The sequence below is a fragment of the Microtus ochrogaster genome (assembly GCF_000317375.1).
Source record: "Microtus ochrogaster isolate Prairie Vole_2 chromosome 6 unlocalized genomic scaffold, MicOch1.0 chr6_random_2, whole genome shotgun sequence".
NCBI lineage: Eukaryota > Metazoa > Chordata > Mammalia > Rodentia > Cricetidae > Microtus > Microtus ochrogaster.
The window spans coordinates 8,987,901-9,015,792 of record NW_004949095.1 but is presented as its reverse complement, the minus strand read 5'-3'; the positions used below and the strand labels follow the sequence as shown (position 1 = coordinate 9,015,792).

General features: G+C 44.1%; 1 protein-coding gene across 6 annotated transcripts in view; it reads right to left on the bottom strand.

Moving 5' to 3' along the window:
• Tnr (tenascin R) overlaps window positions 1-27,892 on the bottom strand; it is a 432,460-nt gene that overhangs the window by 33,586 nt on the left and 370,982 nt on the right. For all 6 annotated transcript variants that reach the window (XM_005363935.3, XM_026787587.1, XM_026787586.1 and 3 more), the window contains 10 exons: window positions 25,066-25,251; window positions 13,802-13,891; window positions 12,314-12,577; window positions 11,466-11,735; window positions 10,252-10,371; window positions 9,212-9,358; window positions 6,491-6,610; window positions 2,666-2,809; window positions 1,949-2,079; window positions 952-1,084 (listed from right to left, as the gene is read on the bottom strand). In XM_005363935.3, the coding sequence (XP_005363992.1) occupies window positions 952-1,084; window positions 1,949-2,079; window positions 2,666-2,809; window positions 6,491-6,610; window positions 9,212-9,358; window positions 10,252-10,371; window positions 11,466-11,735; window positions 12,314-12,577; window positions 13,802-13,891; window positions 25,066-25,251 (1,605 nt within the window). The remainder of the gene's footprint in view (window positions 1-951; window positions 1,085-1,948; window positions 2,080-2,665; window positions 2,810-6,490; window positions 6,611-9,211; window positions 9,359-10,251; window positions 10,372-11,465; window positions 11,736-12,313; window positions 12,578-13,801; window positions 13,892-25,065; window positions 25,252-27,892) is intronic.

The following is a 27,892-nucleotide window of genomic DNA, read 5'->3' as shown; positions in this document are numbered from 1 at the left end:
GGGAGGAGGGGGAGGGAAATGGGAGGCTGGGAGGAGTTGGAAACGTGTTTTTTTTTCTCCTTTTCTCAATAAAAAAACAAATAAAATGGAGGTAATAGTCTATAGGACTTACTAGAAGTGCTACTGACGACAGGCGTCAAGGGAAGGACAGAGAAAGAAAGAGGCTATTGTGAAGATGAAATTAAATACTGTTCAATATGTACATAATGTGTTTAGTACAGTGCTTGCCAGAAAACCATGTAAGGTTTTGATTTCTGAAACCCTTCTCTTTTTCTTCTTTCTGTAGAGCCAGGAATCAAACCTAGGACCTTGAACATATTAGGTAAAAATATTGTATTAAGCCACATTCCTGTTCCTGGGCTTTTTATTTTTATCCATCCGTTCATCCATCCATCCATCTATCTATTTTTATTTTGTGGTGTTGGAGTTGAATCTGGGACCTCCTGCATGCAAAGCAAATGCTCTGCCACTGAGTTACATGCTAACTCATATTCCTGCCCTTTAAAATGGTATTATCAGTGGTTTTAAAGATTGAGTGAGACACTGAATGCATAAAAGAACTTTGTGCTTGCAAAAGTGGGAGGGTGTGTGAAGTTCAGTACTGAAGGTTACGCTTACTAGAAGTGCTACTGAGGACAGGCATCAAGAGAAGGACAGAGAAAGAAAGAAGACTTTTTGTAGAGGAACAGGCAGGACACTGGGAATGAGAAGCAAACTGACATCTCTACTTGGTGCCCTTAGTTGGTCCACATGGACCACTGATTGGGCTGTGTTTCCATAATCACCTCAGTGGTAGGGATTTTCTGGCAGGGCCTTGGGAAAAGGGAAGAAAGGAAGAGGAAGCTGAGTGTTTTTAATAGGCTCCTTTCAGGCCAGGGCTCAGCAGAGGTGCTGAGGAGATGGGCGCCATGCAGGGAGAAGAAGGCATCCAAGTGACGGCAAGTCCCTCACCTGTGGTGAAGACAGTAGAGGTCAGGCTGCTCCTTGTGGCTTCCTGAGCTGCCTGCAGGAGCACTGTGTAGTCTGTGTTCTCTGACAGGCCCTCCAGTCGGATCCACGTGTCCTCAGCATCCACAATCAGCTCCTGCAGAGGGCAAGAATAAAGAAAGCCGGGGGTGGGGGGCAGTAGGGAAGCTAGGTCAGCAATGCTGCCTTCTCCATCCCACAGTAAGGAGAAAACTGCCAATGGGCGGGGGTGGGGGGGGGAGCTCCCACGTGAGGTTTATGGCTCCTATCTCACAAATGCACATGGGATAAATTTAGGTACCTGAGTTATTGAGTCAGTGGCTTCAGGCTGCATTGGGCTTACTGAGGAGGAGAAGCAGCTGAGGAAGCAGAACCCTAGGCCTCTCTACCACCATCAACAGACTTGCTTTACTTTGCTTGGTCTCTAGATTTGACTTTATATATGACTTTCACTTTTTAAAGGATCACACCACAAGAGAAGGTTTGCCAGCTAGTGCTCTTCTGGTGGATCGCTTAGACCGATGACACAAAACCAGAATGTATCATCTCATTATTGTAGGCTACAGAGATGGTGCTTTTATGATGTTTATCAAGGCATAAAGGCCTCTGGGTTTATTATCTGCCTCATGTTTGCTTCTGATAACACAGGATTAGGAGCTTGTCATGTTTTGTCACCATGATGCCCAGAGACCACCACACCTAGTAATGATCCAGAGAGGACACCGGCACTGAGAGAGGGTTACTGCTTTACCACAGTATGGGCAGTGAGCAATAGCAAAGCCACAGCTTGGCATTTCCTGGTTTGTAAACCTGGGCTCTCTCCTCCATCGTAGGCTGTGTATCCAGGATCTGGAACCCCATTGGTTGCCTGTGAATTGGCTCCTTCTCTATCCCTGCAGTTTCCATGGGTCTTTCCACTGGCCAGTTTCCACATGACCTCATGTGGGAATAAAGGGTTTTCCTCTTTCCAGCTAATACTTACCTTGCGGCTGCCATCGGAGGACTTGTATGTCAAGACATAGTTTTCAATATCTGCTCTGGGTGGTTGCCAGGAGATCAGTGCACTTTGCCTGGTGACTTCGCTGGCTGTCAGGTTGGCAGGAGGGTCCAGGACTGCGAGGAAGAGAAAATGCCAGAATGTCCTTATTTCTCCAGCTCTTCCTTGTTTGACTTCTGGCATGGCAATCTTGCTTACAGGTCTGCCCCTGTGCCGACTCTAGTTCTGGCTTGCATGGGAACATAAAGGGTGCTAGTATCCTTCTTTGAAGTGTCTCCTACCCCCACAAGCAGGATGCTGAGCTTAGGCATGGCATCTTCCAATACAACTCTTTATGCTTAGGCTCCTAAATCCATTAACCATGGTCTACTTGAATTGTAGCCACCTTGTATCTTCTCTTGTCCTAATGTTCCGGTCATGATTTTACCCAGCAGCTCCCCATTACCATATCGAGCTTCCTAATATTCAAGTTTCCAGTACCAGATATAGTCTAGTACCAGATTTTCTTGTATGGCTCTGCTCTTGTCACCTAGATCCTGGATGTAGAGACATAAGTGCTAATTGATAGCAATACAGTATTTGTACCACAACCAAAACCTATAGCTTATTACCTACTCCATTACAAGGAAGTATCATTATTTTTTTTTTGGTTCCACACAATCCTGCAGGGTTTATACCAGCCATGCAGGAGCTTGTACTCACGGGTAGAGAAGTTGGTGGCAATGGTGCCACTCACGAGAGGCCCACTGGTGGCATACATGGTGACAGTATAATGGGTGCTAGGAAGCAGGTCAACAAGCTGGAATTCTTCACTGACTCCATCAACCAGGATGGTCTCTCCTGCAACTGAAATCAGATCCGTACAGATAAGGAAAGATTTACCATGTCTAAAGGCATTTCACATGGACTCAATATCTGAGAATTCTGGGAGAACTACACGTAATGGAGTTTACTGCTCCGTACAAGGATTCCCTTTTATCTTTTACTCTCCAGAAAGACTATTCTGTACACGGAGGCCACACTGTGTCTCTCTCTACCTTCTACTCATGTCTCTGTAATCAAAAAGTAAGAAGAGTCCTTGTTTATTTGACTGTTTCCTTCCATCCACTTTCCCCATCAAGTGTTCCCTCTTTTATCCCAAGAATATTCAGCCCCTGCCTCTCATTACGTTTATATGACAACTCCAAAGTCCCCATAGTCCTGACTGCTTCTCTCTGGACAAGAAAGTTCATCAAGCTCTTTTCTGAAATGCAGATCTTGGGAGAGAACTGAGAACAAGAATCGGTGCCACTGATCAATGGTGTAAACAGGGTCAGCCCGCTTCTGTGCCTGCTATTTGTATTACTCCAGGCTGTAGGACAGCCATGCATCATTGCCATTACAAGCTGAATTTATTATCAATCAATGACTTTGTTTATCACTTCTGCCTTGCTTGATCATTTTGACCTGTGGGCTGAGTTTTGCTTGTATTTCCATCATCTTTCACCTTGGTTGAATTTTTGGATCACGGTTTCAGTTTATTAAAACATTTTAAATGTGGATTCAATCAATCACGGTTTTGTTTTATATACAAGTTTTGTAAGCACATCTTCTCGGGGCTCACTCAAGCTGTTAATAAAACTGTTCATTAGTTCAGAGCCAAGCCCTCTGTTAGACAATTAGAATATTTCTGAATCATTCAGCATTTAACTAAGTTTATTAGGTACAGCTCCAAACTAGGTCAGACCTGATGCTTGAAGTTTGTTGTGATCTAAAGACAAACAAAACAAGGCATATAAAGATGCCTTTGAAAACAACCTAAAACTCCTTAGAAGAATGTACATCATGGCCATCTTTTTGCTATCTACTTTGTGATATCCTGCCATCCCTCAATGCTCTACTCAACTAAACTATGGCAGGTCCTACATGCTCATCTCTCTCCAAATACAGGAAGGCTGTATGTTTCTTTAGAATTCCCTCATCATTTTTACTTTCTCTGAGATCGTGTTTCTTTCTTCCCCTCAATACTCTGATTCTAAATTATGGCGGCCCATTGGGTGTAGCTCACTATGTTCTGTCTTGCATAGTTCATGCCACAGCTCATGCCAGGCTGTATTTACTTCTCTGCATCATCACTAGAGGTAAGTTCCATAATGATAAGAACACAAGCATTGCTTCTGAGCTTTTCTAGGCTTAGTGAGTACATAGCCTATGGGAGATTATCAAAAGCATTTGGTGAATGGAGAGGATGGAGCTGTATGCCTTGTCATTGTGAGCAGGTGTGTTGACTGCCTTGGGGGAATGGAGGATACTTTGTCAGAAAAGATAGGGCTGCAGCTAAGATCTGAAAGACGGGCTTACTAGGTTGACTCTTGGGGAGAGAAGTTCCTGATGAAGAAAATGGCGCATGGACAAATGCAGAGAGACTTGAAGGCTTAGAAAGGTATGCTGGACCATGATACACACCAAGGGACAGTAGGAGTTGAGAAGGGCTTGGCAAGAGCATAGAGGGGTTGGGATGTATCCATGGTATCTTTCTTTGAAAGGACTATGCAATCAGCTATTGTTCTGATCAACTCAAACTCTTGGTTTATCATGTGTTTTTTCATCTTGATCAAAGACAAAACGATATTCAGCTTTCTAACGCTGCGCTGAAATGTAAATGTGCTAATAGAGTTGCAAAGCCAAAACAACTTGAAATCAACGAGGAAGCTCTGTGATCCTGAGCTGGTACATAGTACTGACTAATGCCGTTTCCGTTTTGTTCGATAGTGTGTGTTAGTTTCCATTTTCCCCAACTTTGACGACAAATTATTCTTCGCAGCTTGTAGAACTGGCTTTCTCTTCCGTCTCTGAACATCAAGTCATCTGCCTGCCTTCTGTTCTCTGGTATCTTTGTTCCCTAGATTATTGAATATAACTCACAAATAATTCTGTTATCATGTTTAATTTTGGACAAGAAAAAAATTTCCCTAAGCCTAGATATTTGGAATATGCTTCTGTTTTGCTTTGAGTTTCTCTAGTCAACTTCAAATAGCATAAGGGGAGTGAGTATGATGAAAACAGCACTGATATTCAATTTTTTTTTGTTGATTTAAAGTTTTGGGCTGGATGTACAGCCAGTACAACAGAAACATTGCTTAGCAGTTCTAAATCAATTGTCACCTGTTGTGGTGGCTTTGAAAGAAAATGGCCCCCAAAGGGAGTGGCACTATTAGGAGGTGTGGCCTTGTTGGAGGAAGTGTGTCACTGTGAATACAGGCTTCAAAGTCTCATATGTGCTCAAGATGCCACCGAGGGTCTCAGATCATTCCCTGTTGCCTGCGAGTCAAGATGTAAGAGCTCTCAGCTGGTGTGGGAGAATTGTCTGTATTCTGTCAATCATATTTTGAATAAACGTTGATTGGCCAGGCAGGAAGTATAGGTGGGTCAACAAGACAGGAAGTAGAGGCGGGGCGATGAGAACAGGAGAATTCTAGGAAGAAGGAAGCCCATTCCTCCCAGTCTTGCCCAGACCACAGAAGAAGCAGGATGTAAGCTGCCAGGATGAGAAAGGTACTGAGTCATGTGGCTAACATGGATAAGAACAATGGGTTAATATAAGCTATAAGATCTAATAAGAAGCCTGAGCTAATGGGCCAATCAGTTTTATAACTTATGGAGATCTCTGTGTGATTTTCTTTGGGGCTTGCCGGCTGTGGGGAACCAGGCAGGACATAAACCCCAACAATCAGGCCCCTTCATGTTACACTCAGTTCCTTCTCTAGCTCTATGTCTGCCTGCGTGCCACCCTGCTTCCTGCCGTCATGCTAACAGAATAAACAAACCTCTAAAAATGTAAGCCACTGCAATTAAATCTTTTTCTTTTTAAGAGTTGTCACCATCATGGTGCCTCTTCACAGCAATAGAAACATAACTAAGACACCTGTTAGCATGTTATCTCTGCCAAGTTTGATCCTCCTGTAACTTTTGGTTCTCAACCTTCCTAATGTTGTGATCCTTTAAAACAGTTCCTCATGCTGTGATCCTTTAAAATAGTTCCTCATATTGTGGTGACCCAAAATCATAAAATTATTTTCATTGCTACTTCATAACTGTAATTTTCTACTGTTGTAAAATGTAACATAAATATCTATGTATTGTGATGATCTTAGGCGACCCCTGTGAAAGGGTTGTTCTATCTCCAATGGTATCTCAACCCACAGGTTGAAAACTGCTGTTCTAGAAACTTCTTTTTATCTGCAGCTCTTTGGTGAAAATCTTAGCTCAGTTCTAAGTTTTGTCTTCCCACTGTTAGCTCGGATTTTGTGTTTGTTCTTGATTGCTCCCCTTCCTTGAGCCTTTCAGACTGGGCTTGTGTGATTCTCATCAACTGTTTACAGGAGTTGGGGGATTTCTTGAGGACTTTATACAGCTTGCGAGCTACATAATTTCCCCAACCTGAGGTAAATTCTGATTGGACTTTCAGCTGGGAAAAATGAATTAGTTCTTCACTTCCATACTGGCTTACAGCTCCAGTCCCTACGACCCCCACCCATAGACACTCACTCGCAAAGTGTGTGAGGACAATCACATAGTTCTCCACTTCACCCATGGGTGCTTTCCACCGAAGCAGAGCTTCTGTGGGGGTGATGTTGGTAGCAGTCAGATCCGTAGGGCTATCCATGGCTGAAACAGAACAGGAGAGTGTCAGGTTAAAGAAAGAGCAACTGCAGGGTAGAAGTACCATAAACCATCAGAATTTTCCCATGTGGTGCCAGATCTGTCACTCTTCTGGATAAAACTTCTGGAGTGTAGACTGATTCTTTTTCTACCTGTCTGGCTCTATTCATCCCTCTCTTTCTCCCCTGTTCCAGTATCCACTTCTCTCCTAATTGCCATAAGTCCTTCTTTTAAATTAACTTGCTAATTTATTTTGTGCAGAATTCTTTGACAGGTTCAATGGGAAGTAGAAAATTTGAAATACTTTCTGTTGTATTTTAGATATTTTAATCTAGATGGTGTGAAGAAGCTATTGGAAATGTTATGATTCTTTAGTACTGGGATAATTCTGCTTTCCAGTCCACTTGTTCTTTTACATAAGCAAGGGTGACCTTTGTGGAAAGATCTCTGTGAAGCCCAGGAAGTGTGGAGGAAGTGCAGGGCACCCACACCAATAGCTCGGCCACAGAATGATATCCATTTCCTGAATTCTTACGTCACCATTGACAAGCTTCACTCTCGACTGTGTTCAGGGCTTCCTTTTTGGTGCATAGAGAACCTAGGGGATTCACACAAGCTTAGGGGAGCCAAGAGTGCCTATCGGGGAAGAAAGTTTGCTTGTGAATGGATTATGATTTTACTCATCTGTGCTGTAACTCTTGGATTCACTTATGTGTATCCTTTTCATAAGGTTGGAATTGATTTATAAAGTGGATGCTATTATAATTAAGTGATAATTCAATCTGAGCCATATATTATGTTTGGGAACCAGATTCCACTGTTAGTCTACCCATGTTCTGTACTTAAGTGAGCTGTATTTGGTGGTTTTTTTCCTCTTTCTCCTTTTTGCTTGTTTCTCATCATAAAGTAGCAATCAAAAGCCCTTATAATTTAATCTTTTGAATTTTATCTATAATCTGTGCTTTCAAAAACCTCTTTAAATGCTGTTCTTACTAGAGTATAGTTGGGAGATTTCTGAGGTGTGGATGGTGTCTTGAAGAGGTTCTCATTTCTGAAAGATTTAAGATTATCGTGACTACTTTAAAGCAATAAACCAAGACACTTGAGTATAGCACAGTTCCTTACTAACTTGAAGGAGGGCCATGTGACTTGATGCACTGTGGAGTTTCTGCTTTGGAGATTTTTGCTGGCCAAGAATGCCAGGAGTTAGCTTTTGGGCCCAGTCATATCCCTCTTATCATGGGAGCAAGATGCTCTAGAAAGCCATTTTATGATTCTCAATGAGAAAATATGGATGTCAGGAGGACATGAAAGGGGCTTTCTTGGCTCAGTGGACATTACTTCTGATCAACATTTATTAACCAGATGCTTTAATAATCACAGATAATTAGAGGATTAGTACCAGACTGAATGATAAACCATAGCTCATGCCTCTACAGTCACAGACCTGGAACGAGGAAGGTTAGGAGCGGTCAGAACACCCTGTGCTGTCCTGAGAAGGCTGCTTTATGTTTCTGAAAGGCATGTTTGCCACTGTGTAAAGATGCCATTACAGCGATTGTGAGAGCATCTACAACGCAGTGAGAAATTCTTAGGCACATTTACCTCTTTCAGGAAACACCATCTCCAGGGAAATTAAGAGGTGTCGGGAAATCCAGGTGTTCTCTTAATGAGGCAGGCTGAATGTTTTCCTACATGTAGAAACTACGCTTTAACTAGAAGGTCTGTTCTCAATGTCAAGGATGGAAACTGATGGTTGTGGCTTCCAGTGACATCTATAGGAATCTTTGCTGACTCTACCAATACAATTGCTTAAGGACCAGAGAGGAAAGGTTAGGGGAGCTGCTGAAAGGGAGCCTGTTCCCAGGCTTATCCAAAGAGCTAGTTTTATGAAGAAGGCATGGAAAGGGGGCTTCTCTTCCTACTTTCCAATATTGTAAAATGTTCTATCTGCCCCACCTTCCTGCCTCTGTAGCTTCCTCTGTGAAGGGGCTTGGGGACACAGGGAACACTTGGATCTGATTAGATAGCCTATAAAAGAACAGGGACTATATGGTGTTCTTGTTGGTGACTGAGGATGTTATGTTGGGTCAATCTCACCTCAGTGCCTTCATACGAGTGAAGGATTTAGAACCTTTTTCTTGGAGCATAAAGCAAAGGCACAGGGTGACTATCTAAGATGAATAATCTCACCCCCGATTTCCTGTAACTGAAATAACAACTCTTCCCTGAGGTTCTCCCCTTCCCACCGCCAAGTCTTAAAGAGATCCTGTTATCCGAATGTCCGCTGCAGAATGTGTCTCCAGCAGGCGTCTTTGAAGGGCACTCTTTAGAGTGGAAATTCCATGGAAATTCCTAACCTAAAGCAGCAAGGCTCCTCAAGTGTGACTCACTGAATTCCTATAATTAGACAAGACAGTCTGGGGAGAGAAATCACAACTTGTCCTGCAGGACATGGTGAGTCAGAGGAGACCAAGAAATGGTGCCTCAGGCCCTGGAGCCGATATCTGCTATATGAACTGGAATAATTTTACCCTGCTTCCTGTGTTTGTTTCAAACCTGCTGCTCATGTCCTGACCTGACACTCGACAAGGGAGCCATGTTTACCTGTGTGCACCAGGGTACAGACGCGCTCACTTTCCTCCCTGCCCCTCACACTGTTGAGGCTTATTTCATATTCAGTAGCTGGATACAGCCTGGTGATGGTGAACTCTGTCACAGTGTTGGGCACCACAGAGCTGTCCAGCCGTCCCACTGAAGAAGAACAAAACCTATTGTTAGAAGTTGAACAGCGCTCTCATCCATGGGCCCATGGCTCAGTGTACATTGGGACATTGGGTCATGAAGCACAGATGGATGAGGTCTCAACATGCAATAGGGAAGGCAGATCAATAATTCATAAGATGGTAATGGTGGCGTTTAAATAAATCTTATATGCTGGCCTCACTCTTTCATTTTATTGGCTCCTTAGAACAAAAGTAAATGAATTATTTACTATGTGGGTTTCTAACAGACTGGTCTTTTCCAAGGTGACCATTATCAAGGCAGTGTAGTGGGCAGAGCTTCAAAAAGTGCTTATGTAGCCCAGAGAAAGGTAGCCTGGAAAATTATCCTACCCAGCGGGAAGTGGGCATGCCTTCCTCACTGTTAACAATGCCTCATGCACCAGCAAGAGCTGGCACTGTGTGTGCAAGGTCTCAGTCAACTTCTCTGACTCACACATTGGCTAAAACGGCAGGATTAAGATCACATCACTGTGATCCCCTCCAGGGCTCCATCTGGCTCTGCTGGGCCTCCATCCATGTCCTGAATTCTAGCCTTAGACTTTATGCTCAGGCGAGCACATGTAGCCCCAGCTCCAGGCGAAGTCTTTTAAGGTTTATTGTTTCTCATTGCACAGTTTAGCTAATGGTGTCCAGTTACTTCCGCTGGTGAAATGTCTGGCTTCCACGGTCATGTAAACCAAGCCTATTTTGAGAGGAGGTGGTGAATTCATGGTTCCCCAGTCATTCTTTCCTGACACCCTCTCATTTTGAGGGAGTATGCTGCAGAGAGATGCCAGTGTCCCGTGGATGTGATAGGAGCCCCATATTACTCTTTACCCAGCTTCAGACCTCATTTGTGTTTAATTAAAATCATTTCGTTACCTTGTGTGGGTCGATATGACACACGGTAGTAATCAAAAGGTGCGACAGGAGAGCTCCAGGAAACTGTCACCGAGTCCTTAGTCACATTGCTAATTGTGATGTTTTTGGGGGGATCAATTCCTACAAAGATCAGGGAGTTGTGGGGAAAAGACAGAAGATTGTTTGAAAATGAAATTTCTACTCCTAGTTTGCATTGATCCAGTAGTGTCCCATAGGCAGGCACAATCCTGTATCACTAATGGCACATCCCTAATTGGTTGGTCAGTGTGATGTCTCACCTGAAACATTGTAGCTGTGGCTGAAGCCAGTTCAGAACATTCTAACAACAGGAATGAAGGTGGGAAGATCTGTGCTTCTGTGCAACAATTACTACCTATCTAGACCAACCAGAAACGTCCTTTTAAGTTCCTGTATTATATTCCAAATAGGGAATTATACAGTTATCTTCTCTGAGGGAGACTTCTTTTGGAAAGACTCAATGCTGCTACTGTCTTTCTTTTTTTCCAACCACCTTTGGTTCAATGTGGGAAAACTACCTATTAACTGTAGAGGGATTTCAGAGCACAAATCCCAAACAAATATACTTTCCTAAGTTGTATTTTATTTGTGGTGCATACTTAAATTGTGGGGTTGAATCAGTTGATGACATAATATACTTTTTCAATATGTGAGTTTTTGTACTAGGGAAGCATCTAGACACAGGTTCTTATGTACACTCATATCACATTTGGGATGGCTTTTGCAAGCCATCAGATGGAAATGGCCCAATTCATCTCAGACTGCTGTGCAAAATCAGCCCCAGTCTTTGAGTGCCAGGTCACTTCATGGTTGCTTGCTAGCTCCGTGTTGATTCTGAGGAGGAATCACTTATTAGGCGTCAAGAGATGGCTCTCCAGAACAGAAGCACCATCTCTCACTTAGAAGGACTCCTTTGGAGACTAGCTTTTTCCAGGGCTTCTTCCAAGGTTGGTAGACCTAGGACCAAATGCATTTGCGATTTGAGCTCTCCAAGCATTGGGTCTATCCTGCTTTCCAAGTGGGAGTTTCTCATGGTAAGTCTCTTAAGCAGCCTTGGAAGAAGTAGCCACTTCAAAATAACTCAGAGGCCTGTAAGCCACAGATTCAGTTTGCTATTCCTTGATGTTTCCCTTTTTAAATTGCACTGGCTTGTCAAAGGCTACTGTGGGAACCTCTTCACCGTCTCTCAGCCTCACCTGTAGTGATGGAACCCACTATGGGCTCAGAGGTTACAGTCCCATGGACAGCTACAAGGTTCACTATGTATTCAGTGGCTGGCTGTAGCCCCATCAGGACAGCATGCCTCTTGGTAGCATCCAGGAGGACCTCCATCGTGTCTTCCTCGTCATCCCTGGGGCTGTAGTTGAGGATGAGTCTGTCTGCTGGGGGAGATGGGTCACTCCAGGTGATGTTGACACTGGAGGAGGTCACGTGAGAAAAGTGCAGATGGGAGATAGGGCGGAAGCCTGCAAAGCAGAGAAGATTGGCTGCTCTGAAGCACATGCTTGGCCGTAGGTCATGGGGCAGAAGAGACTCTTGACTTCCTTCTTTGTCATTGAGGGCTGCACTCTCACCTGCTGGCTGGCTCAAAGGGCCTACCTCCCCACCCTCTGGTCCGGCCTAGTCTATTCCTCCCAAGCCTTATATGGAACAGTCGGTTCTAAGAAGACTAGAAGTATTTCTGTGAAATATTTGTAACACTGACCCGAAATTTAGAAACCTCTAACTTGACAAACAAAATGTACCATAGAGCTTTAGCATTCCCACGGATTTAATGAAGGAAGGGCAAGATGAACAAACCAACTACTGTGCCTAGGCTGTAAAAAAAAAAATCAAAAATAAGATTTCAGACATGTGGCATCCTCGCTCACCCCTTCCCTTTACTTCCGAACATTTCCTTTCCATGCATGTCTTAGTTTCCCCCCTCGTTCCCCTACACATCTCCTTTAGTTTTCTCTTTTGGCAGACTGGGGCTTCTGAATGACCATCTCACTTTGGGATCTGTTTATTGCCAAGTCTCACTGAGATGTCTGTTCCCCGGTACCTGTGAAGGCATCCACAGTGGACTCCAGGCTCTGCTGCCGACCCCTCTCAGCCGTGATGGAGATGATGTATTCTGCTCCGGGCTCTAGATCTGTCAGAGTGTATGAAGTCCTGTCCCTAGGCACAGTGACTTCTGAGGAGATCCCAGAAGATGGGGTGAAAGTAATTCGGTAGTGATCAATGGGACCGCTGGCCTTGGACCAGATGAGAGAGATAGAGGTCTCTGATGAGGCTGTTACCATAAGGTCTCGGGGACTGTCAAGCTCTGTAGATTAAAATAAGCTTCATTTATTTATTTATTTATTTATTCATTTATTTATTTATTCATTCATTCATTCATTCATTCAAGATCTTATGTAGAACTAGACAGGTCTTGAACTCATTATGTATCAGAGGTTGATCCTGAACTTCTGATCCTCTTGCCTCTGCCTCCCAAGGGTGAGGTTCAGGCATGTACCACCTCACTTGGCAGTTAGCCTACTTTACCCTGGCTCTGTAGGGCAGCCACTGGTTACTGGACTACTGTGTGTGTTTACAGGCTGTCGCTAGACCTGCTGACCATGAGCTGTAGACTCTCATGGCTCTTACTCTTTTCACATTTTGTTAAGCAGCTCCCCTTTGATGGCCAGAGCCAGGCAAACAGATGGACAATCTGCAGAATGAGGGTAGTAGCAGCGACATACTGGAATACATCCACCACTGGGATAGATCTAGGTGCTGACCTGCCAGCTTTCTATACTTGTTTCCATTCATTGCCCCTTGGTAGGCCAAACACGCAGAGAGGAGCCCGCATCATTTGGGAGAAAGAGTTCACAGCAACTACATTTCTCCTCTCCTCCCTGACCTGGAGGTTATTTTGGGTTGTCCTAACCACAAGTGAACAGGTCTAAAGACTTCTGAGACTCTTGAAAGTGTGCTCCTCTAGCAAGTTCATTTATGCTAGGCTGAATCTTGGGGATGGGGAGTGGTCCAAACCCCTAGCCATGCCCAGCCCCAGATGCTTATGTTTAAGCTTACTGGAGTGACTTTGAAACTTCCCAGGTACTTGGAATGGAAGCTTCTGAATCCATAGTAGTAAGAATCTTAAGTGAACTTTTTCTGCTGCTTTGGAACTGTATAGGAAGCAGGCCTTCATTGTGGTGGCCTCTTTGAGTGTTCATGGAACACAGACCAAGGACACACATTCTGCCTGTTGTGAGGGGGGTTAGACAGACATGCTGTCTCCTTTGGCATCAGCCTGGTGGGGAGTTTTCATACCTTCTCTGCACAATCCTTCAGATTGTGGGTCAAACCCAGATCTGGGGTGACAGGGTGGGACTTCAGTTGTCAGGGCAGACACAGGGTAGATGCTGACACTAGGCAAGGGTTTTCAACAGGATCTTGTTCCCTGGGAGGGCTACAACATGTCTGATTCTGACAGAACTAGCCTCCATACGCCCTCGGCCTTACATGCTTGCAGGCTAGCCATCTTCTCCATTCTTATACTTACCAGTCCTGGCGTTCATGGTAGCAGGAATGCTTTGTTTTGAGTTCATGACAGCAGATATCCCAACTCCGTATTCTGTGCCTGGTACCAGATCTGTGGAGATGCAGAAACAAACATTATTCTGCTCTCTCTCTCTTGTTCTCTCTCTCTCTTGCTCTGTGTGTGTATGTGTGTGTGTGTGTGCGCGCGCGTGCATATGCACACATCTAAACACACAAGTGTCAGTGATGAGGAAGGCTAAACGAAGAGAAGAAAATGGTCATAGATTCCTGCTTAGAGTTCATGCTTAGTCTACCTTCAGTTTGCTCCTAATTTTATCCATTAAGAAACCCCAGTTTTGCTACTTGAAAAAGCCATATGAAGTCAGTAGGATGAACTGGTCAGCACCAAGTAACTCCTATTATGGGTCTCTGAAAGGCAGTGAGGCTGCCCCCATCAGTGTCCTTGAGGAAGGTGGTCGTGTCTAGAATGGGTTTTTTTGTGCACATGAGTCTCATGTTGGCTAAAAAAATGAAGTGGTTTCTTGCTTAGACTGAGGTGTGAAGAAAATGCAATCAAATAGGGACCTTGTAGACATGAGCCTTGGAAGAGTCTCTTGCACGTGTGTATGAGGATTATATTACATGTTTTGCAAATAGGTCCTGAGACCATATAGGGATTTTTGGGTTGCTTCTAGAAGACCATAATGTATAGAATTTTCCTTTGAACAAGGGACTTCCAGGCTTTTAACACAGATGTGTACAGAAGTCCAGGATTTGTGAATTCCCCAGCAAGGCCACTCACTCAGTCCAGGTAACTTGAGCTAGGGATCAGTTACAGATTACAGTGGCTTCAGGTGGACTCTGAGAGTTTGGAAGAAATTGAGAATTAAAGGGGGTAAGCCTCGTGGGAAATCCTTCGGGAGTTCATTCCAAAGGATCACTGACAGGTTCCTGGAGCATCTGGAACTCTCTGGAGTCTTTCTCTCCAGTTTCACATTCCTTTTCAGATCAACCGGTTTGATTGATATAATAGTTTCCTACGGCTACTGTGACAAATTACCACGATTTAGCAGCTCACAACAATCCAAATTAATGATCCTCTAACTCAGGCCTGGAATCTAAGATGGCTCAGCAAGGTTGCATTTCTTCTGGTGGTCCCAAGGGAGGACCCATGTCTTCGCTTTTTCAGCTTCTAGGGCCTACATGCATTTCTTGTGCTTTGTTTTCTTAATTTACCTTCAAAGCCTGAAGCTTAACATTATCAAGCCCTTTTGGCTCTCTTTGATCTTACATTCCATTGTCGGAACTACTTTGACTCTGACCTCCCTGCATGTAACTTATAGCAACTGAGATCAGTAAGTTGGACCCACCTAGATAGTGCAGGACGATTTTCCTATTTAAAGAATTTTTAATTGCGTGAGCAAAGTCCCTTTCACCACAGAAGGTGACATAGTCACAGATGCCAGGGATCAGGATATGGATACCTTTGGGGACCATTATTCTTATACTATAACGAGCTTCACATTCACCCTCATTTATTAAGACTGCGATTATAGAAAATGCAGCAATCTGCCACACGTGGGGGTCGCAGTGGTCAGGCTAAGTCCATACAGCAGGCTTATTATGAGGTCTGGCTTCCTGAGCACTGTGGACTGTAAGACACTCTTGCACTTGTGCAATGCATTTTTACAAGCATGAATGTGCTTGGAGCTTCACCACGATCCCATGAAGGTGGAAGGGAAGTCTGCTATCCATCCTAATGAATTACCCGTGGCTGCTGCCGTAAACTGCTACAAACTGGAGACATAAAACAACAACATATTCTCTCCCAGTTCTGGAATCCAAATGTCAGACAACAAGGGACTATGCTCCCCCCCTAAGGCTTTAAGAGATCCTGTCTTGCCTTTTCCCGGCTTCTGGCAGCAGTGCTTAGCTTTCTTTCTCTGGCTTGCAAATCCACCATTGCCTTCTCTGCCTCCTCAGTAGTGTGAGATTCCTATGCTTCCTCATTCGGAAAGGACATCGGTCACACACGAAGGACTTGAAGACAAATCCATTTTAAACTGGTCACATAACCACAGACACTTTCCCAAATACTATCATTTCTGTAGCTTTTGGGTGGACTTGGACTTTAAGGAAAACACCATTCAACCTGATGTAACATTTATAAAAAAAAACAATGAGACATTGAGGCAATGGGAATAATCTGTGACCACTTTGAGAAGATTCCCAGATTTCTAGCCTCCAAGTTCAAGGCTGCATGCCTTCTCCCACCCTAACTGCCTCTGATCCTCTGGGCTATTGTGGCTGCCCTAAGGTAACACAAATTGTTTTTATAGGGAATTCTTTGAGTAACTTCTCCATAATCAAAATGGCTTGTTTTAACAAAAGGGAATGCTGTATGGAAATCAGAAGGTCCCACCCTTTAGTTCAGTTTAAACTCTATGCGATTACCCAGAAGTCTTCCTTTTTTTATTTTATTATTATTTATTTATTTATTAAAGATTTCTGTCTCTTGATATGGGAGGCAGTGGCGGAGCAGAAGTCTTCCTTGAAAGAATGCAGTTAGGTCCTTTCCTGGGCAGAATTAGAGTTAGGCCCCATTTTCCTACCTCAAACCAACTTGTCCCATCTCTAACTTTTACTTGGTTCTCTCCCAAGACTTTCGACCTAAGAAGAGGTAAAGTTTGAAGTCTAGAAGGCTTTAGAGTCTGGTGGACATTTGTATTCAGGCCTAGCCACTTTTCACATATATTACTTTGACTACTTAATATCTTTAGGCTTCAGTTTCTAAAGAATGGGGATAATAAGCTTGGCTGTCAGTGGGTCATTGTAAGGATCCAATGAATTTTCTGTGTACAGGTCCTTCCTGTCTATGATTGTTGTCAATATTATCACTACCCAGCACAGAGAAGTATGTTAGGATTTTTAAAAAGCTTTTTCATGTAGGTGGTCTTATTATCAAAAAGTGTCCAGACAGGCACTAATTGGTTTTAGGTACATTTTTTCTTGGTCTGTGGAAGCTCAGACCCTGACTCTGATGCAAACAGATAAATAAATGAATAGATAGATAGATAGATAGATAGATAGATAGATAGATAGGTAGATAGGTAGATAGGTAGATAGAAAGATAGATAAATAAATGGCTCATGGAGTCAGGTGTTAGTGGGGGTGCTCCCTGGCTGGTCTTAGCACCTGCCTCTAGACTGAGTGGGTGATTTTGCCATGCATACAGACCTGTTTAAAACACACCTTCAGTGCATCAAAATAGCCCACTATCCTCAGAACAGCTTCGCTGCCCTCAATATAGTCCACTATTCTCAGAACACCCCTCGTTGGAGGAATCAGGTTACCTTTGGGGGCACAAACTGCTTTTCTCAGGCAACCGTTTGAGACCTTCAATTGCCTATAATGAAGTAGAAATTTTCCAACGTATGCAAAGGGTGACAGATCAAGGGAGTAAGACAGAAATTATACGTTGCCAAACGGATCTAGCTTGTAATGTTTTCATCCCAGTTTCTTATTTATGAAGCTTAAATGAAATGTTCAATAATTTACAGCAGAATTGCCTTCTCCCAGAAAACAGCAGCTGTTAAAGCTCTCGTCCCAGGCTTTCTGTCTAGGGGACAGGAAAGTGGGAGTCTCTTACAGGGCTGCACTGCTGCTTCCCTTTGATTTTCAGCAGCTTTCTTCCTGCGCTGCAAGTGAATTGTTGCTCTTTGCCTGCAGGTAAAGAACGGTTCTGCTGGAGAAGAAAATGTGTTTCCGAGGCAGATCTGGTGCTCTTCCTGCTCAGCACACAGGGCACTCTGAGGAATTTCTCACTTTAAAGACCCCATTGCTCTCTATCAATGCTCCCTTTATTTTTCCGTCTAACTCTTGCCAGTGAGAACATAAAAATGGCTCTCTTCCCTTTTTTAACAAAAGCTCAGACAATTCATCCCCCAGGACGTCACTATCCTCTATCCCTTATAGAACTTCCTTTGTTTGGCTTGAGGGTTGACACTTCCCTAAACTCTTTCGCTCCGTGCCCATTCTTCTCCGAATCCCCAAAGCACACAGCTCATCTGGTCCTCAAGTATTACCCAGGGTCCCCTTTGTATCAGGCACAAGGCTGTGGATATGAAGTGAGCTGATAAGACATCATCTTGTCCCTTGGAGGGTCAAAAAGCATCTGTACTGGCAAAGTAAATTAATTACTTATTGAGTACCCATGCTGTGCCAAACACTGAGCTGCAAGTAATGGGTGACCTAGAAGAATAAGAAAGATGAGGCTAAAAGAAGGATTTTGAGTGTGTCTGAAGAAGACAGTTCCAACTGTACCTTTTAGAGAGACTCGGGGATGCTGTTAGGTCATGAACAGTGGGCTCGGAAAAGTTCATCCCTTGACCACAAAGCTAGTACAGGACAAATAAGGTTTAGAACCTAGTATCTTTCTCTAATTGTCATACACGTTGGCTTTGAGGACTGGTGTGAACAAACCGGAATCTGAGAGTCGTTTATGGCAATACTGTGCACTGTTAAGAAAGAGTGGCTTCAGAGAACGTACTGAGCTTGACTGTAGCAGTCAGAGAGGGGATTTGGGATAGGTCTTGAAATGCAGCTAAGATGAAGAAAGATCATGGCAAAGAAAGTGGAGTTCTCCCTGTGGGCAGAACAGGCCATGGCCAGCACCAGTGGGTTAGTGAGGGCTGGAAGGCAATGGGCATGCGCCAGTGCTGAGCTGCAAGGATAACCACAATGAAGGCAGAATAACTCCCTTGTCTCTGCTAAGGGAACCTATGCTTGCAGCTACTGGTGGGAAACAATGAGGGTGGGGAGGAGGCCTAGGGAGCTGTCTCCTGCCAACAAAACCTAAGGAAGTCACCTGGCATCTGTAGGCGTGATCTGCTTCAAGTGGGCATGATTACAATGGAGACTTTTCATCTCTAAATCCCTGGTCTCTCTCCCACACACCTATGAAACTCAAGGCCACCACACTGGGAACAAGGGTTTACTTAGTCCTAGGCCACTGGTTGTTTTCACAGAGAGGGACAAACCATAAACCCTTTCCTTAAGGAGCTTACAGTCATTTTCTTAATTTTGACAATTAATATGTCAAAATTACTTATGAAAACAAGACCAGATGCCATGTTCCAGAAAGCAAAATTCCTCGGTCATAGAATTTTGAGGCAGAATTGTCACAGATGGAGAGAGGTCTGGAGACAGAGGACCTTCTCAGATGTCCTGAAGTCACACCTCACAATGGTCTGCTTTTCAGCCAGGTTAGCTAGATGGAGAGCCAAACTCCGGCACTGCCCTCCCATCTTGGATAAGAAGGGGCTTCTCCAGGGAGTCAGCCTTTCATGGGGATTGCTCTGCCGCTGGGGAATATGAATGAGGTTAAAGCACTAAAAGAGGCAGTAACTCCATCTTGACTTTAAAACCACATTTAAAAAGAAAGTAATATTAAACAGCATTTTCTCAGATGGAACTACCTTGTTGCCGTGATATTAATGGGGAGTATGGTTCATCACCATAGTGATACCCTATTTCTGCTTTCTATTCTGTAAATAAGTGTTCCCTGTTGAAGGAACCAAAGAAGAAGCAATCATTCTGATCTCTCATCTCCTGGATACTCTTGCCCTGGACTTCTCACACATGCGAGAGAAGAACATGGTTCTTCAGTTCTATGAGGAGACTTGTGCTCCTGATTCTGCCTTCCATGCCTTTGTGTTCCCTGACAGGCCACACTTTTTAAAGGGTGCCTTACCAAAGTGGCCACTTGGGGTCACTATGACCTTGTCCAAAGGAGTCTGAACTTGGTCTTGTCCAGGCCCCTAGACCCTTAGCCCATACCCCTCCCAGTCAGAAGTGCCCAAGGACGAGCACTGATGATGATGTTTGCACCAACATGGAAGGGGAGTACAGACAGGGTGGAGTGGACACAAATGCCTTGGGCACTGTTGATTTCATAGCTGTCCTCCCTTTGAAGTCTCAAATTCCTCCATGGGAAATCTCCCCCTGAATGGTTTATCCGCACATATATCCTGTAGAGCTTACTTTCCCATCTCTGGACCCACATCTGGCCCCTGAGGAAGAAGTGATGGGTTTAGTAGGTAAGCCTCCATCCAAAGTTCCCCACCAATAAGAAGCTGTGAAGAAAGCTAGTCATACTGATGAGGCATGCTTGCAGATACTAGCTCTGTGTGTGTGTGTGTGTGTGTGTGTGTGCCTGTATGAGTGTGAATACAAATGTGTTATTGTGTATATAGGTACATATGTCATATGAGTGTGTATATGGGCCTATATAGTTGTATGTATTTGTGTATGTGAAAGTCTATGAACGCATATAGTGTGTCAATGGCATGTATGTATACACAACTGAGTGTGTAATTCTGTGTATTTGTGCAAGAGCATTTAAGTTTGTGTGTATATATATGAGTCAATGTTACTTCATGTGAGAATATGAAAATGTGATTGTGTGAGTGTATATGTACGCATATAATCATGGGTGAGTGTTGCTGCATGTGGGTATGAATGCATGGGTGAGTGTTGCTGCATGTGGGTATGAATGCATGGCTATGTGCGTTTTTTGGTACATGTGTGGGTACTTGTGTCCTTATTTGCATTTGGGTGTACATGATATGTGTGTGTGTGAGTTGAGATGGGTGGTGGCTGTAACTCTGCTCTCTCTACAACTTAGGTTATGGTACAATGTCTATGGGTTCTAGGTTTTCTTTATTAATGGATGTTCTGATTATCAGCTTGCTGATTAAGGATTGAAATACCAGTGCAGAGCATCAGCAGGCTGGCTAGGAAGGATTCGTGAGGAACAGTGGAGACCAGCTCCTTTCACCTTGTCTCCTGGTCACAGTGTCGGAGGAAAAGAGAGGGGCCAAGAGACTATTCCTTTATGACTGACCACCCTTTTCTGGCCTCTCTGAGAACAGAGCAGAGGAGTCACCTCAGACACAAAGACCAGAGCATGGATTATTATTATTATTATTAATCAATTTTCCAATAGTCTCTAGCAGGAGGGCATTTCTTTGACCTCATTCCAATCAAGAATGCAGAATCTCCTTCCCCTCCTCCTTTTTCCTCTTCCTTCCTCCTTCCTTCCCTTCCTCCACCAGGAGTAGGCTTGTGCTCTAGGTCTTTTCAGAGTGCCAGGGTCTGACCTGGAGAGGCCCTAACAAGCCTGTGAATCTGTTGTACTTTGGGATCCTGTGGAGGAGACTCTAGGCATAAAACATTGACCAAGCAGACACCATAGAGACTCAAAGGCTGAGCCTAAAAGAAACGACCTAGCATTTAAGATTTAGAAGCCACCCAAGCAAGGGAAAAGCAAAAAACCACTGCAGATGCACCGTATGATATTTTGAAGCAAACTTGTATCCCAGAGGGAATTCTCTGGGCATTACCTCACAGAGAGTAATGAGAGACTGTCTGGGATTCTAGACCTGAGCCTGGGTTCTGTGCTGTAACAAGCAAAGCTCGTGGAAGGAGACTGAAAGGTATGGGCTTGGTGTAGACCCTTTAAATGACTCAGAACCCTCAAAGCCAAGAAAGTCCTGGGTTTTAGAGCCAAAGGGTCATGGTAACTCCAGACAAGGGCTCTGTCAAGAACAGTAAACACAGGTACCGCTGTTTCCTATGGTAGCAATCGCCTATGAGAATAAAGGAGGCCTAAAGGTGTGCTAGGGAAAGCCCAGACTGTGATGGGTCTAGGGCTGAACTTTGCAGAGAGGCAAACATTAAACTCCAATGGCCAATGTGCAGTCCGTGTGATCCAGGCTCCAAATGCAGCACTTAGATGCGATGGTACATGTGGTTTTATGTAATACCCTTGACAGCTCTGTGGTAGACATTGGGAAGCTGAACAACAGAAAATGTCGGAAACCTGGTCAAAGATGCATGGCCATGAAGCTGTGCACCTCCAGTCTGAGTAGGGTGACATCAAAAGCCATGCTCTAAAAGAGTGCTCCATTTCTTCCAATGTGTGTGTGTCCATGTGTCCCCAAGCTTCCTGAGGCTCTGACATATAGACTGTGACTCAGTGGGTCAGGCAGAAAAGGCTGCAAACATTCACTCAGTGACACCTCTGTAGCTGGGGTCTGTATCCATTTAGGGCATCACGCTGATCAAGAGGTCATCCTAAATCAGCTAGCAGACCTCAGCATCCTTTCTCTCTCACTATCATTTACTTTCAGTCTCCCTGTTAGCAGCGCTAACTGGAACTCATTAAATTTATGACTCTCTGTAAGAGCCAGAGGGGGCGGAGGACACCAGTGAAACAAGACCTTCTAAACCAACATGATCAAGGCTCATAGTACCTCACAGGGACAGAGGCAGCATGCAGAGGGCCTGCACGTGTGTGCACCAGGACTCTGTGTATATATTAGCTTCCAGTTTAGTGTTCTTCTGCGATTCCTGAGTGTGCCAATGAGTGGGTCTCTTGTGCCTTCCTTCTCTTGGGTTCTTTTCCTTCTATTTGTCTTGTCCCACTCCAGTGTAATAGGTTTTGTTTATATCTTATTCTAATTTGTTATAATTTATTATTTAAAAAGAGTAAAAACATTAAATATATGATTCTCATGATGGTTCTATGGGGTGAGTGGTGTTGCTTACACATAAAGACTAAGAGCCTTGGAAAGGGGGTCAGCTGACCCAGGCTCGTGGAAAGCAATGAGTCTGGGTCCTAGTCAAATAAGAGGTTTCTGGAGGTCCACACGGGGCATAGAAGCTGAGAAATTCCTCTTCAGGGCCCAAATAGGGCAATGAATGAGAAGATACAGTTATTTAGAACTGGGACCAATATTTTCCCCTTCCCCCATCTCTCCTTCCTGGGCCTGCCTTCCCCCAGATACTTCAGTAACAGAACAATAAACCTTGGATTTAGACATGTACTATACTTGGCTTTCTTATATGACTATAATTCCTCCTTAAATCATGCAGTGGTTTGCATTTATAAATTTCTCAGCAGTGAATTTTCTAGGACAATTATAGGAGATGCATATTACACATACTTACATACCTTACATACATACATGTGTGATATATATATATATATATCACACATGTATGTATGTAAGGTATGTAATATATATATATAAGGTATATATATATATATATATATATATATGCACTACTCAAACACAAAATATCAATCTGTTTGAGCCCACTACTCAATAATAAATCTCCCTTGGCCCTACAGGCTTGCAGGACTTAAATTTGGATATTCCTTTACATTTGACTTGCCAGTGGCGGCAGCTGACAGGGAAGGAAGGCCTCCACACTGGGTTCAGAAGCTGCTCTGAGTCACCATGTCCCTTGTCCCTTGCTACTGTTATGAACTTGTACAAGCTTCCAGAATCTCTGAGCCTTGCCTTTCTCATCTAGACAATGGGAATGCTCATAGCTGCAAATATGTGGCATGAAACAGGTACCAGTGAACACAAAGTCTTTTCTCTCCACCCCACCATAGTGGGGGTCATAACTACGCTGTGGCTAGTTCTCTACGATTTTACAGGGTAGCTTCTATCCAGACAATTAGCCATCATTTTTGTAAAACTGTTACTTGACAAATCATCCTGTAGCTGTAGGCAGAGATGCCGCTTCCTCTTGTATCATTCAGTTTTTATTAAAGGATTTTTTTTTAAAAAAAAAAATAAATGTCACCAGTTCTCAGCAAGGCCCTGGTACCAGCTTGCGGTCCCTTCTGTGCCTAATTCCCTCCTGCTAGCTTACTTTATCAGCACATTTCCCATCTCCTTGTTGTGTTTCTGGTTGTGTTTCTGTTTGGAAAAGGTGTTCTTTAATATCTACTTTAACTAGCTTCATTTGGCAAGGAGATCTGGGAGTTCAGCTCAGGAGGAAAAAAAGCTTTGATCATCCTGTTCCCGTTTACTGTTCTCACTCTTGCTGAGCACTCCTGGACTAGTAAGATAGCAAATGCTTTTGTAAGCTAAGACATAAATTAGATAAAGTCTCTGGGCTCATGGACAGCCTCTGGACCAAAGCATTTTGTGCAGTTCATTTGTCGTATGAAAAGCACATGGCACACTTCAAGCTCCCACCTTTTGGTGAAGTTCAGCAGGTGTGTTTTCTTAGATGGATGTGTTGTGGCATCAGGAGGAGCCATGAGTGGGCCCCGTTTCTCCTAAGGTCTGTCCCCAGCTCCCCAGCCCCAGCCGTGCATTGTGGTGACCTAGGGTATGACCTTATCCATACACCATCTTGCCTTCTCTGACATCACGGACAGATTCTTGACAGTCTGTCTCAGCCTTGACCCCTATCTGTACATACCTACTCATTGCACTGCCTTGCTTAAAATCCCTTACCCAGCCAGCATGATGCTTTTTGCTTACAATTTATCACTCAGAAGGCTGAGGCAGGTGGACCATGGATTAGAGGCAAGCCTAGGCTACACAGTAACATCCTGGCTCAGAAAGCAAGTAAGAAAATGCAAAACTACTTAAAGCCCCTCAATGATTCCTTACTTTTTTCTACCACAGCTCAAACACTTTATAGGATGTAAAAGAAATGGCCAGGCTCTCATTTTCATTTTTTGCAGCTTCATTCATTCACTTAGCCATTCATTTATCCAAAAAGTACTGATCTAGGATCCAGTACATGGTAGGTACTGTGCTAAACCATGGATTCAACAACGAACAAAGCAAATGTGGACTGACTTTTATGGAGCTTTAGGTGCAGGATCAAGGTCAAACAGTCCTGCCCACATGTGTCAGAACGGTGCAGAGAGGCGACTGTTTGACCTTGTTCCTCATCAAGTAACATGTCAATTCTGCTGCTGAAAGAAGCTGGCATGAGCTAAGCAATGATAAGGCCCTGGGGCAGGAGGCACAGTGTGTTGTGTTTGAGAAAATGAAGGAAGCAGACCCATGGGCTAGGAGCATAGAGACCACCAGAGCATCAGGAGGAGGTGGCCTGGGGAAAGTAGAGAAAAGCAGGCAGCCTCGGGGGTTGTTCATCCTGAAGGTATTGCTAGATGCCTCAGATGTATACATAATATAATGGCATAATAAAAATGTGCTCTGAAAAATTATTCAGTGTTGCTGGGATAAAGAGTAGATTAGATAGAGTTTTTAAAAAAGTAGATTATTGCCTTGGTTAAAGCAAGAGATGAACCAAGTTTAGAATGATCGATAGCAGTGCATGCAGGGATATATTTGGTAGATATGTAACATATTAAGTCAGTAGGATTTGTGGCTGGAGTAGATGTGCGATAAATCAGTTGAGGAGAGAGAGCTTTGAGGATACAGATCCAATAAACATCCTACTCACCCGTGAGGGTCGTCCTGGTAGTTGGACCAATGCCCTTGGGGACCAGCACTTCATGGTACTGCTCACCCGCTAGGGTGCTGTACACAACCTTGTACTCCTGAGCTTCTGCCTCGCTGTTATCCCACTCAAGGTCAAGGCTAGTTGCTGTGCGGGAACCCACTCGCAAATTCTTGGGAGCATCAATCTCTAAAAATAAACAAATATCACCACAATCACATGTAATTCCATACATTTATAATACAGCTTGAATGCTAACCATCTTTGAGGTGAAAGCCACACCCCTGACCCTCTGCCTCATATCTGAATGAAGTCTGAAGATGGTGCTTCGTCTTTTGGTTCTACCATGACAAGTCCTTGGGTAGTTAGACTATGGGCTTTGCAGTCAGGCCTCGGTGTGAACCAGTTCTGACACCTACAGTAGTAGGACCACAGACAAATTGTTCAAGCTCTTAGAACTGAATGACCATCTTCTAAAAAGGGGGAAACAATCCAAGTTGCCATTTAGATTATATGACATACTTGATGTGCATAGCATGACACCAGGTACAAAAGTTGGGTGTCCGAGACCGGGATGGCTTGTTATCTCTGACGAGCTTCCTGAATACAATAGTATGGCACCTGAATGTGTCTTCTTGGCTTCCTAGAGTTCCCATGACTATGGGCATTTCCTCCCATAATCTCCAGGTTTCTCTCGTCCAGGGCTGACCAACTCAACAGGCTCACTACAACTTGTAGTGTAATACAAGGTTGTCTTGAAAGTCTGCCACTTAAAAAGTTCAAGATAGTTCCAGTCCTGGGGACTTGGATATAGCACTAGAATTGTTGTTGCTTGTTCTAAGTAGATTGTGTCAATCTGCCACCACCAGGCAAGTAGCCTACCCCTATTTGTCCCCATGGAAGAGACTGCATTCATGTGAAATCAGAAGCTTCTGTTTTCTGATGTAAAGTGGGGGTGGGGTGGGGAGTCTTGAACACATGGATGTCTTTGCAACTTATTTTTCTGAGAAATTGGCCTTCATTCAATGTGTGCTACCATATGGGATACTATTCATTCTTGATGTCTTGTACGTTCTCTCTCCAGGGGTTGGATCGATGGAGGGGCATGGGGACAGACGCATGGGAATCAGATCTCATGCAGGAAGAAAGATCTGGCAGAGTCTAGGGCCTGAACTGAGTCTGGACTTAACTTTTCTCTTTGCTGGGGCTGACAGAAGCAATGTAAGGAAAGAAGAGTTTGTTGTGGTTCACAGGTATGGGGTGCAGTGTAGCAGACAGCTGGTTCCTTTGTATCCATCTACAACCAGCAAGCAGCAAGGGTGAAGGCTGGACACTGACTCTCAGCTTGCTTTCTCCATCTGATGCATCCAGAACACCAGCCCGAGTCCCACCTCAGTTAACCCGATGTAGAAACTTCTTCATCCACATGTTCAGAAGTGCGTCTCCTAGGTGGTTCTAAACCCTGTCAAGTTGAGTATTAACCATCACAGAGGTAAAGATAGCTAATCAAGTAAAGGTGGGGATCTATGCCTATACTTGGAAATGTTGTTTTCAAGATTTCCTCTTTTCATAGGGCAGAGAGAACAATCTAATGGCCATGGGCCTGTACTCTATGGGAAGAGGACAGTGTTTTATCGGAAAGGAATGGATGTTTCCAACCTCTGAAATTATAAAGGAGTTCACTGATAGAAAGAGGACTTGGAAAATGAGTCTCAGAACTTTGCTGAGATAAAAGCCATGCTCTCTGGGTCATGTCTGGAGGACATCTATGTAGATGGGGACTTAGCAGGTCTCTGAAACATGTCAGCTAAGACAGATGGCTAATGGAGCCTTTCTGGAGGGCCTTGGGTCTGTGAACTTTAGCACTGGCCTGTCTAGTCTTGATAATATTAGTTAGATCAGGTTTTTCTTTGTATAAAACGTTCTCTTGCTCAATACTAAATGCTCCTTTAATTGCAAGTGTGGGGGTCTAACTGGGTACTGAGTGAGCAGACCATTTTAAACGTTTCTATTCTTTTTTATTCTTGAGACACATGAACTTGTATTCCAAGATCTTTGAACCAGCTGCTACGTTTGCCTGGCGTGATCTGTAGCTCTTGCATGACTTTCTCTAAGAGGTAGACCTCATCCATTGGAGCTCTCCTTCTGCCTTATCTATTTCACTCTCTATCTCAGAACTCATGGTTGACATGATCTTTCATGTTCCTTTTCCCTTTGCCACCCAGTTCTCCCCACTGGGGTGCCATTCGTGTGAAATAGGCTCTTATCTGTCTACAGCCTTGGTGCTTAGAGCAGTGTCTGGGGCCCAGGAGATGTTCAAAAAGTACATGGTAAGTAATTGAAACATGTATCATCCACTTCTCCATCTTTTCATTCCCTCCAAGCCTTTAGCAATGACGTGTTAAATATTTTAGCTGCAGCCTGGAGTGAGGGGGTGCAGGAAACAGAGCAGCTGTGAGACAGAGCCTTGCAGAAGCAGGAGCTCTCTGCCATCTATAACTAGTGTCTTGACTGAAGCGGCCAGGGCTTCCAGGTTGAACTTTCAAGTAACTTGCTGGAGAATCCCAGAATGGAGTCACCAGTGAGGAGGGAGGGGAATGAAGCTCTGGCTTGGATGTTTGTATTTGTTATCTGAGACTGCCACACATGGCGGCCCAAGCTGGGGTCTGAGTAGGAAAGCAATGTCTGGAATCTTGAGATGCAGGTGCTGGCAGGGTGGCTTCCCTCTGAGAGCTGGGAGGGAGTCTGTTACATCTCCCTCAGCATCTTGTGAGTTTTCTGGCCATCTTGGGTATCCTCTGACTTATTTCTGCCTTATTTTTCTTGGCAT